This window comes from Hyposmocoma kahamanoa, unplaced genomic scaffold (genome assembly GCF_003589595.1).
Source record: "Hyposmocoma kahamanoa isolate Upper Pololo Valley unplaced genomic scaffold, ASM358959v1 87, whole genome shotgun sequence".
In the NCBI taxonomy this organism is placed as follows: Eukaryota; Metazoa; Arthropoda; class Insecta; order Lepidoptera; family Cosmopterigidae; genus Hyposmocoma; species Hyposmocoma kahamanoa.
In genome coordinates, this window is record NW_020654422.1 from 18978005 (window position 1) to 18989432 (window position 11428).

Below are 11428 nucleotides of genomic sequence, written 5' to 3' on the forward strand. Positions count from 1 at the left end.
ACTTTTTAGCGCGGACCCGACGTCCATATAATTGTAAGTCAATGCTACTGACTGACTGACCCCATTACATTTTTTTATGAAAATATTTATTAAACTGGTTAAAAAAGTTGGGATATCACTGGTCAAGGTGTATAAAGTTAAAAGGAGATTATGTAGAAAAATAACCCATATTAAATTTTTTTTCTTCTGAAAGTCACAGATTTATCAAACCATATAGGTTACTTACTTATGAGATAAAAGATGTGCACTCAACAATCCCCCAATTATTCTAATATTGGTTTCGAAAACCGACACATTGACATCGGTATCAAAAGTTTGTCTCTTCAGGACTATATCAACCACTCTCCTAAACTCAGTAGCATTGCCCATAATGGCCAAAGTGTCCAGCGCGTCAATAAGCGTAAGGGAGTAACTACCCCATGTGTCTACACCATCGCAGCTCAGCGGTCGTAATTCGTCATAAGGATACGCGAATCGCAGGTAACTGTCGTACGCATGTTGGAACATTTCACGCACTTCCTCGCTGAAATACACAGAAGTTATTTATTGAACTGCAATTGAAAGTTTGAATACTTGAAGTGGTTCGTACATAGTGTAAATAAGCCAATACTCACCGTAGCTTCACAACATCTTTTTTGCTGTACTCCCGTATAGCGAAACATACTTGTGAACAGCACAGAAAAACCACAACTAAATGCGTCCATTTACACATTTTATAATTAAATCATTCAATTATCTAACTACTTCCGTCTAGTCCAGCTCAGTAATAAAATTATGTTTGCCCTAAAGTAATTCAACACGAAACCTTTTGCGATTTGTCCATATTTGCAAAATGCAAACAGTCGAAGTATTGGACACTTTGGAGATATCGAACTGCATTGACACCACACTGACACTGACAGTTGTGATATGACAGCTAATAACCTATAGTCACTATAAAAAAATAATGTTCCCGTGTTTCTTCTTTGCATATGTGATGTTTGGTTTACTTCTTATTCTCGCTGCATCGAGGTTGCTGAAACGGAATCAGTGATAAGGAAAGGTAGAATGAGAGTTTGAGGGTCGTATTCGTAATAATTTGCTAAACAATATTTTATTTTATTATACCTTTGTTATACATATTTTAGTCGTTACAGCTTACTTAAGCAAACTTTATTAATTTTTCTGTTATAAATATAAAATGTTTAATTTTTTTAAGAACAATGCTGAATTTGGACTTGCCAATTATTTATTCGCGACCGGTTAAAAATGTATATCCACCTAAATATAAAATAATATAAGTTTCATTTTATATTAGGATGGATATAAATTTTCAACCGGTCGGTCGCGAGTAAAAAATTGGCGAGTCCAAATAGAATATTGTTGTTTGGGATCATTACCTAGCAATTTTCTCTTAGAATTTACTTTTGCTTGCACAGATGCAGTTAATTCGGCGTTAATTATTATAATGTGTACTATTTCTAATAAGAAATTGATGAAACAAAAAATTATTGCCATTTATACATTAGATTATCAACAAAAAAAAGTTCGGAACATCCAAATAACAATAAATATGTCTAAAGTATAATCGAATAATCGCGTTGCCTGCATATAAAGAAGTTGACTATTTGGCCCTCAGCGCGACGTTCTAAAAGAAGAGACTGCCAACAAGTTCGAATTGTTATTATTTTTGTAATAAAATAAAATTTATATTGCAATAATGTATTTTTTTCTAATGAAAACGAACAATATTTGTAATATTACGGGTGACTACGGTCAGTATCTGCCGTTAATTTTCAGTCGTGTCTCTCGGACTATACTAATAGTAGCGATGGGCGAATCGAGTTATTTAATTCGAGTTACTCCCACATAGACATGAGCGCCGCGCGCCGTCGAGTGGAAATATTGAACAAAAAATGAGAATAGGCGTTTTTGAACGAAAAACGTCTGGATATAGAGATAGATTGTATTTCGCAGAACGTGATTGGTTGATTTTGAAATACCATTGACAATAGAGCAACGTAAACTGCAACAGCTGAAAATTACCAAAATGTCTGTTGTCCGTTGATGTTGGTTAGCGTTTTTTGGGGGTGATTTTGAATAAAACTGTGCTATTTCTTCGTTTACTCGCTAAACATTAAGAAAAATGTGTTCTTAGTCAGGGAAGCAGTACGTATTTCCGCTTCGGTTGCCATTAACTGCATTCGCAACCAACGTTTTCGTTGATCTAGGATTGACTGTTTACGGAAGTACAAAGCAAGGGCAATGGCATCATTTAGAATACACGAAGATAGAGAGAATGCTTCTCTGGGACACAGAAAGGAAAATGCGGATGCAGTATTCTCAGCAGCACAGCGGCGTGCCCTTGGAGATCTCAGTCAGTTCGCCTGCAACCAGAACCGGAGCCTCAAACTGGTAAGTAATCCATGCATGTTTATTAAAGTAGTAAGCAAGTTTGGTATCATATTTACTTCTTTCTGGTTTGTAGCCGGACTTGGCGAATGGACCGTCTAAACTTCAAGATGATATAAGGACGGTACGACAAATAAAAAATGAAAAAAACATCGTGCCCCCTGTGGCTCAGTTTCGCGCCTTTAGCGTGTATGAAGACAAACCAAGTGAAGTCGAGGTGAAGAAACGCGAGTCTACCTTCAAGCCTTTTGTGTCCAAAGAACTGAAAAAGGAAAATTTCTTTGTCAGTGCTGCTGACAATGTCAGGGCTCTATGTGCTAAGGTGGAAAAACAATCAGAGGTGCTTCAAGTCAGGTGAGTTATAATTACACTATATTGCATATAAGCTCCTTTTGTCAGTTCTTGAAGTCATTGCAGTTTAGTTTGTAAATATTAATTACACCAAACTTCTTGGTATTCTAAAATCTAAACTCATTACTTAGTTCTCATTGCTCATGGAGAATTATTAACACATGTAAATAACCTAACTATCCAATCTAGGCAACCGTTGCAAGAGAAGAAAGATGTGGTCACAGCGGAATCTCCTATGTCAGTGGTGGACACAAGCATCCTATCTATGTCTATTTCCAAAAATGAGAGTCAAATCCTTGAAGACATTTTGGAGGATGAAGAAGACAAAACCACGGCTCAGACAGACAGGGAAATGTTCTTCCATGTTGAGGAATATCGTCAGGACATCTATAATTACATGAGAGAAATTGAGGTAAGTATATAGGGAAGTTTTTTTCTTTAAACCTCGTTTTGAGAAAGATTAATAATGCTAATCACATTAGACCTATGTAAATATGTATATTTCCTTTTATATTTCTATTCTTTTCTGTTATGTTTGATAATGTTTGTACAGTAAATTCCAATAATATTGAGTTTGAAAATTTCTAATTAGAAATAATACATGTTATAATTGACTTAACTCTTCTTCGTGGCATTCATGCCAATACCTACCTGCATCTGTGCAGGTAGAAGTTAATTCTAGGAGGAAATTGATAATGGGTCCAACAGTATCCACTTTTTCAGCAGATGTAAAGATACATGATCCTGTTCAATAAATTGTGGTTTATGGTTTAAGATATTTATTTCTCATAAGAATACAAATTCACTTAGTGAGAAATTCCACGTATCACAAAATTTTTACAGAGAATATATGTTGATAAAATATTCAAATGAAGGTGTTCAAACAAAATTTGGTGTTCTAGTATAATAAGAAAAAAAAAACATGGCCCTAATTAAGTGTTGCATATCAATTGCCATGGTGACATTTTAATAGCAATGACATAAACTGAAAACATCAAAACTGTGAAAAATTCCTCAAAATATGGAATTTGAATTTCTTTTTCAATAATTGGCATGACTGTATTTCCTTCATATTTTTTCAGTAATTTGTTGTATATTTGAACTCCTTCGTACATTAAGTTTTTCTTTCCATAATTTGTAAACAGTATTTGCAATTATATATAAAATATGAATTAATTACAGTTAATTTATCATTATATTACTCTCTCAGTTATCAAAGTGACCTGAATAAGTAAATGATGAAACAAGCAAGAGAAGCCTGTTCATAATATTGATTAGTCAGGTATTATAGTTCCACTTATTCAATTGCAACATTTACATTATAGTCAAGTTAAAAACTATTTCATAGGTAAGCTAATTATACTTTGATGATTAAACATAACCACTAATTGTACCACTAATTCTTGGAGAAGAATTAGTAATAAACTTAGGGCTAACTCTTTATAAATAGTCACTTATTCACCTTTATCTTGTTCTTCTTCTTCCTGTCCTTATCCCACGCTAGGTGGGGTCGGCACAACATGTATTTTTCTTCCACTCTCCCCTACCAGCCGTCATTTTTATGCACACACCTTTCTTCTTACGTTACACCCATCCCTGATGCAACAACCCTAGTCATTTATTCACCTTTATCATTTACATTTAATTAAAGGAACCAGTTAGTCTCATGTATTTTTATCACTTATGTACTCAGCAGGTTTATCATGTCAAACCAATATACTGTAATATCAAACACAGCATTTTGAGAAAAGGCTACAAAAAGGATTTTTCGTTTTTTTTTACTTAAAAATATGTAGTATGGACAATGGCACATCAGACACATTTTTGTTCGAAAATCTCCAGTACAATGGAACAAGATAAGTCAATGTGTAGCTTGGTGTGCTGGTGTATGTACATTAGATACTTAAGGATTTTATCCAGCTGTTACAATTTTACCTCGTAAAATACATTGTTTCTATTGAAAAACGTGTCTTGTTAGCAGTCGAAAGATTCTTGTTGTACTGGGACTTGCACTGTTTTGGTTTGACATGTAGAGCTTTGTAGTCACCTTTCGTAGATTGGTTAATTTCACTAAAATTCACCTGAAGCTAACCCTGTTATGAATTAATATACCGTTTACGCATCCCACATTTTATATTTTGAAGTTTAAATAACAACTATGTTGTTACACAGGTGAAGAACAGAGCCAACCCTCGCTACATGCGCAAGCAGCCAGATATCACGCACATGATGCGTTCCATTCTCATTGACTGGCTTGTAGAAGTGTGTGACGAGTACAACCAGCAGAGTGAGACATTGCATCTCGCTGTCTCATATGTAGATCGGTTCCTCTCCTACATGAGTGTTGTCCGCACCAAACTGCAACTAGTGGGCACTGCTGCTACTTACATTGCTGCGTAAGTATTGTGTTTATAGAGTGGGCTGTTTATCGCAATAGGCTACTGCTAAAACTGTATATTAAAAGTCAATTGTATAAAAAATAATAATTATATAGGAAAAATCTCTTTGTTTAATCTTAATACATAGTATATTTTAAAATTGTAGTTAAGACATGGTTTTTTATTAAATACTTATCGTGGTGTGACTTTACCACAAGTTTAAATATTAAGTTTTTTTTATGTTTCAAACTATAAGCAAATGCGGGAATAGTAGGTTACACATGTTGGGCATGTCTCCAAGTGAGGGCATTTACTCTTTGAACGGTGTTGTCTCTTCAGGAATAAAATGTCTCTCTGCTTAAGGAGTTTTTCATAGTTTCGCGTTGTTAGCTTGGCTGCCAGTTCGTTAGGGTGTTTTTCAAGCCTTTTCTGGTATCTGACAGTAGCATTGTGGATTTCATCCTTAACAGTGTTCATCTTCAGATAGCTGTGGATCTCATTGTTGGTGACGAGCCATGTTGCGTTGGAAAGCGATCATAAGATAACATTCTGCATCCACTGTATGATCAAGATATTGTAATTGCTGGCGCAACTCCAGAGTTGGATGCCATACATCCAGACAGGTTTAAATATTGTTTTATAGATGAGAAGTTTGTTATCTACTGAGAGATGTGTTGGTTCCTCATTAGGCGATCTATATGCAAGCCGAGATATCTCACATAGTCCTCTTGAGGCAATGTTGTATTATTCAATTGCACAGGTGGACAATTTCCCTTTCGCAGCGTAAACGTGATTTGCAGTGATTTTGACGGACTGGCCTTTATCCTCCACTTTTGGAGCCATTTGGATACATCATTTCGTTGCTTGCATTGTAGTTGATAGTAGTTGCTTGCAGCTTTTGTGCTGCAATGTCAGGATTCTTATCACTGGCAAGTATAGCTGTATCGTCAGCAATCCTGCCTGAAGCCGAACTGGTGATCTGGAATGATGTTATCCTTTTAGTTAAAATTGTATTTTATAATACTTGACTTTTTTTACTTTTATGCTATTTTCTGTATTAGGAAATATGAGGAGGTGTATCCACCGGAGGTATCCGAGTTCGTGTACATCACTGATGACACATACACAAAGCGTGAGGTTCTACGCATGGAGCATCTTATACTGAAGGTGCTGTCGTTTGACCTCTCCACTCCCACATCGCTTGCCTTCCTCTCGCACTACTGTATTTCCAATGGACTATCAAAGAAGACATTCCATTTGGCTTCTGTAAGTATTTAATGCCCTATTTTAAAAATATATTCTTTTATTATACCAAGTGACGGGGCGAACAAGTCGTGCCCCTGGTGGTAAGCGGAACGTCTATCCATAACAGTTGCAGTGCCATTCAGAGCTTTAAGTCGCAAAGATTTTAGGTGCACTACCACTGCGCCCGTCATCCTAAGACATAAGTTGACAAGTCCCATGTGTCTGTTTTTCAACCAATTCCCAATGACAAGTCCCAATTTCACCAGCAACCTTGCTTTTCCAAATCGGAACACAGTAATGCTGGCATTACCGCTTAGCTACAGAAATAGGTAAGGTTGCAGTACTTCTTTAGACGAACTCTGAAGGAGTTCTATTGCTGTTATGTATGTATCACAGGCCCAGAACTAGTCATTGACTCAAATCAAGTTTGTTGGGTGAAGTTGATAATTATCGCCACATTTTCACAGTACATCGCGGAGTTGTGTCTGTTGGAAGCCGACCCGTACTTGCAGTTCAAGCCGTCGGTGATCGCCGCCGCGTCACTCGCCACAGCGCGACACTGCCTCCTTTGCGAGTCTTGCGAACGTTTCGAGAACAGGGATATACCTGAGGTGAGGGTGGTAATTTCGTATTATATTACAAAAGGTGCCCCAAAACTCAACGTCAAGCGGGGCTACCCGGACGAGAGGCTAGGTTATACCTGTTGTAGTCCATCAATTGTCACCATCGAGTATATAACCAGAAATAGTGGCGAAATGTCATTTAATTTGTTTGAAAACTGTTCAGCCATATCATTACTGTGACAATTGCGCTCCGATTGGCCAGCCCGAGTTCGAAACAATTGACGGGTGTCGTCAATGGGTGTCGTCAACTTTTTCATTTCAAATCGACCAGTTAACTTGAACTTTGTTATAATGGACGAAAATTTCAAAATTACTTATTTAATATTTCTGTACCTCCAGTGTAAATGGGTTAAACTCAAAAAATGCTATTTTACATGAGAGCGGAAACTCGTTTTGAATCAGTTCTTTTCTCACTCGTTCACAAAAAAAAAAATATTTTTTCAAATCGTTTCAGATAGAATAAAGAGTAAGTAATAAGTTGATTGTAAAATGAACCTGTATTTTGCAAAAATGACGGAGATATTGGCTTACATAATTTGTTTGTATCCCTTTACACAAAAAATGGAAATGTATATGGTTAAAGTAGATTTTGTCGAAAGAAATCAGAAAGTTATCAAAAAGTAATCAAAGTAAAATAGTACCGCTTTACACAAATTCACGCTTTTGAAATTGTTTGCGGGTATCGATAAAACATAATTTTTACCGCTTTACACAATATTAGGCCGGTATTATAAAACAAAATATGTATAGTTTCAGTTTTCTTTACACCAACACTCGTACGACATTTAATTTGTTCATACAGGTAGAAGTAGACGTTAACCATAATTAAAACATACGGTTTGCGAATGTCGCTATTGCTTGTGAGATAAATTAAAAATAAACCATTTTGAACGAATTACTTAAATTTTTGCTAACATTAATCCCTTTGCATAATCGTTATCTCCGCAGTCAATGGTAGCATAAACACAAGTGTCAAAACAAACGATGTAGCATTACGAAAAACACGTAATGGTATCAAAATCCACATTTTGGGTAAACTCGAGTTTAACCGTTTTACACTGGAGGTACAGATTTAATTACCGATGAAATGTGATTCCATTTGTTTTCTAATTAGACGTTTTGCTTTTTTTCCCACATCGCCGAATAGAACAGCACGGCACTGTTAGAGATATTATCTTTATTACAATAAATACAGAATATTTTTTGGAATATACGTAGACGTATACACAGGTAAGTAGTTGGCCTGTCTATATTTCAATGCAAACGAGAGTTGATATTTATAAGAGCTATGTCGCTAATGTGTTAGCAGCAATATATGGCCCTTATTTCTCGATGATTGTCACTTAGTTAGGCATATTTTTGAAAATGTTGAAAATCGACACCTTGGACCGCATCTTTAGGTACCGGGATCGCAAATTTTTCAATTTTGCACTGTTTTTTTAATGTAATCCAAAGGAAACAACGGCCGTTGTCAGTTTAGTAAAAAAACGAAGGTCGATTGTCAGCCAAGTTTGACATGGCTTTTGCCTCCAGGCGGAAGAGCGTCCGGCGGCGCCGGCGTGCGCGGGCGCGGCCTGGCCCCTGGCGCTGGCGGCGTCGGCCGGCTACGCGCTGGCCGAGCTGCAGCCGTGCCTGCGCCAGCTGGCGCGCAGCCACGCGCACGCGCCGCTGCAGCCCTACCAGGCCATCCCCGACAAGTACAAGAGCAACAAGTCAGTCTCGCGACCCTTCTCTTTCCGGCTATCGCGCGTAGTAGGTTTCGACGCTGAGCGCGCTTAAGGTCTGGCCAGATGATTGCTGAATTCTCCAAATTGCGAAATATGTGGAATTCCAGAGGGCACATCGTATCAGTACGCAATTTTTTGATTTTTTTTAAGCTTCAAATGCGCACTGCATTTCAATTCAATCTTACCTGATGGAAAGTGACGATGATGTCGACGAAGCATGCGCACTTAAATAACACCTATTCGCTCTCGCCTTGAAAGGCCCAAGTTATGGTGTTCAGGGAATATGAGAATTCCACTCTTTAGCTATTCGCCATATAAATGTGAAGGCCTAATAACTGTTAATCAATTAATGACGTTTGGTTAGGGGTATTTTTATCTGTGTGAGAATTGTTTTATTATTTTTTTGATATATTGTTGTTCTAATGAGGTTGTGTTCAACAATTATATCAAAGTCCCTAAATAAATAAAGAGTATGAATTGATATTCAATTATTTTTATGTGAAATTACTATACTAGTTTGTTATAATTATTAATACAAAGATTAAACACTCAGAAAAAAATCCTTGGATCCGGCCAGATTCGAACCGACGTCTTCTAGCATACCGTGCCAGATGCTATCACAGAAATATCATAGATTTCTCATAGACGGCACTACGGCTAAAAAGTCTTTGAAAAACCAAATACAAAGATAAGACGCAAGCACATAGAAAAATTCTTGAGGTCCGCTGGTTCGTTCCGTGGGCGGCTTAGTTGGTATAGCGTCTGGCACGGTATGCTAGAAGACGTCGGTTCGAATTCGGCCGGATCGAAGGAATTTTTTCTGAGTGTTCGATCTTTGTATTAATAATTATAACTATAATTTGTGACAACAATTTATATATAAGAATATGTAGATAAGTATTTTGTCGCGCAGGTACGAAGCCGTGTCGACAATCGAGGCCCGACCCATGTTCCCTGTGGCAAAGTACCAGCCGCCCGCCAACGCCAACAACACACGCGCGAACGATGCCGCGAGATCCAGCTAGTCTAACACACTGCTCACGCTCCACTCTGCTATTAACTAGTTCCGGACCCTAGCACCTTCAAACTAGTCAAATGTGGTATCAATTTTAAAACTTGCGACATCGATTTATTTAGCATCAGAAGTCAATTTGAGTCAATTAGTCTGTACTAGCGCTGGGTTCGAACAACGAATGAGCGTCACCATAAAGTACAACCTTAAGAAATGTATTCTTAAGATTGCAAGTTATGCTAAAATCACATAGTCGCTAAGACTGAAATTCTCAAAGACGAGTTTAAAACCTGGGGATCTACTCCCGTTCTCTTTCTGAAACAATTACAATCAAATAAGTAAAACTCGACCAAATTAAAGTGGACAATAAACTGGCGTTCCGTGGTCTTTGCTTACCCCTCCTCTGGGACTAGGGCGTGAGCTTATGTATGTATTTATTAAAAGACTGTCAAGTATGAAGCTTCATTCGTATCATTCGTTTTTTAATTTCAGGTTCAGGTATTACTTATTATTTGACAATTGTTTCTGACGGATGTCGAACAGAGAACGAGAGTACAAGGGCTGGCACAATGAGTACAAAACCTGATTAATTTAATTTTCCATTGAATCTGTCATTCAACAACAGTATTTTTAGTTAAAAAATATTCAAGTTGGATCCATAACCACTGAACAAATAATCATCAGAAAATCAAAGAACTTTGAATGCATTGTATGACACGTATTCCAATGTTAGCTTTTATTACGTTATATAATTAGATAATTGAGAGGACCTGGGGCCTAAACATTCCTCAAAGAACACCCGTGCACAGTAGCGGGATGTACATCGGATGTAGTACAGATCTGTCAAAAAAGATAGGTGAGTATTAAAATGGCGTTTTCGTATAAGCAAAGCAACTGTTAAAAGACGATAATTTTCATGTTGTGAGAGTTGTTATTCTAGTTTTATAATTAACATTTTTCCAATGGAAATAAAATGATGAAGACTACGCTTCGTATGTGCCGTGTACTGTGTACGATTGCGTAAGAATGAGACTGAAGTCCACCGAAGGTTAACAATAGACCCAATTGTAAGCGAATTTGCTAAAATCTGTACAATTAGTTAGCTTAGAAACTCTGTCTATACGGAAATTCTGTTACATCGTGCCCTTATCACGAATGATCGTAACTTAGAAGTTTACAATATAAACTTATTTACGTGGTTCGATTTAGAATTTGATGTTCTATATTGTAATGTAAATAATAAGTTTTCGTGAAAATTTTAATTATTCCGTCAGAGTTCTAAGGGACGATGTTACGTGCATTTAGTTTGAAGAAGCTTTATTTTGTACTAAAATGGCTTGATTATGAAACGACACAAGCATCAGCCATTTGTATCGCTACAACACTGTTTGTTAGTAAATTATTATTTTTGAGATATAAGGTATGTTTTAATGTTGCTAAGTAGTTTTTAATGTAATTTAATATAAAGTAAATCGCATATTTTCTCCTGTTTTTGTACTAGGAGGTAAGTACGAATACCTATTATTGGTAATATATGATATTGTAAACCAATGATGTTTTATTTTGATTTGAAAATAATTTAGTAACATTTCCTATTTCCTGCATAGTGCAGTTCGGGCGAGAGCGAGGTTGGCCCAGGTGCAAGCGGTGACGTTGAAGAATAGTTTCCTTCCCGCACGTGGCGTGATTGCAACTCGATTC

The 11428-nt window shown here is 36.9% G+C and overlaps 2 protein-coding genes across 2 annotated transcripts in view; one reads left to right on the forward strand and one right to left on the reverse strand.

Moving 5' to 3' along the window:
- Nucleotides 1-870, reverse strand: part of LOC113235272 (ER degradation-enhancing alpha-mannosidase-like protein 2) — a 12674-nt gene extending 11804 nt beyond the window's left edge. The window contains exons 1-2 of the mRNA XM_026470924.1: nt 615-870; nt 227-523 (exon numbers count right to left, since the gene is read on the reverse strand). Of these exons, the coding sequence (XP_026326709.1) occupies nt 227-523; nt 615-712 (395 nt within the window). The 5' untranslated portion in view covers nt 713-870. The remainder of the gene's footprint in view (nt 1-226; nt 524-614) is intronic.
- A 1355-nt stretch (nt 871-2225) lies between these two features.
- LOC113235273 (cyclin-A1-like) lies at nt 2226-11232 on the forward strand. Its single transcript, XM_026470925.1, has 8 exons — nt 2226-2394; nt 2468-2745; nt 2932-3154; nt 4915-5138; nt 6182-6386; nt 6833-6976; nt 8522-8700; nt 9629-11232. The coding sequence occupies exons 1-8, from the start codon at nt 2245-2247 to the stop codon at nt 9738-9740; spliced, it is 1515 nt and encodes a 504-aa protein (XP_026326710.1). The 5' UTR covers nt 2226-2244; the 3' UTR covers nt 9741-11232.
- Nucleotides 11233-11428: the final 196 nt, after the last annotated feature.

Bases quoted from the DNA above. Each gene is read 5' to 3' on its own strand.
- LOC113235273 (XM_026470925.1), top strand. From the start codon at position 2,245: ATGGCATCATTTAGAATACACGAAGATAGAGAGAATGCTTCTCTGGGA. The intron at 2,746-2,931 runs GTGAGTTATAAT...TATCCAATCTAG, and splicing joins TCAGAGGTGCTTCAAGTCAG to GCAACCGTTGCAAGAGAAGA. The intron at 5,139-6,181 runs GTAAGTATTGTG...TTTCTGTATTAG, and splicing joins GCTGCTACTTACATTGCTGC to GAAATATGAGGAGGTGTATC.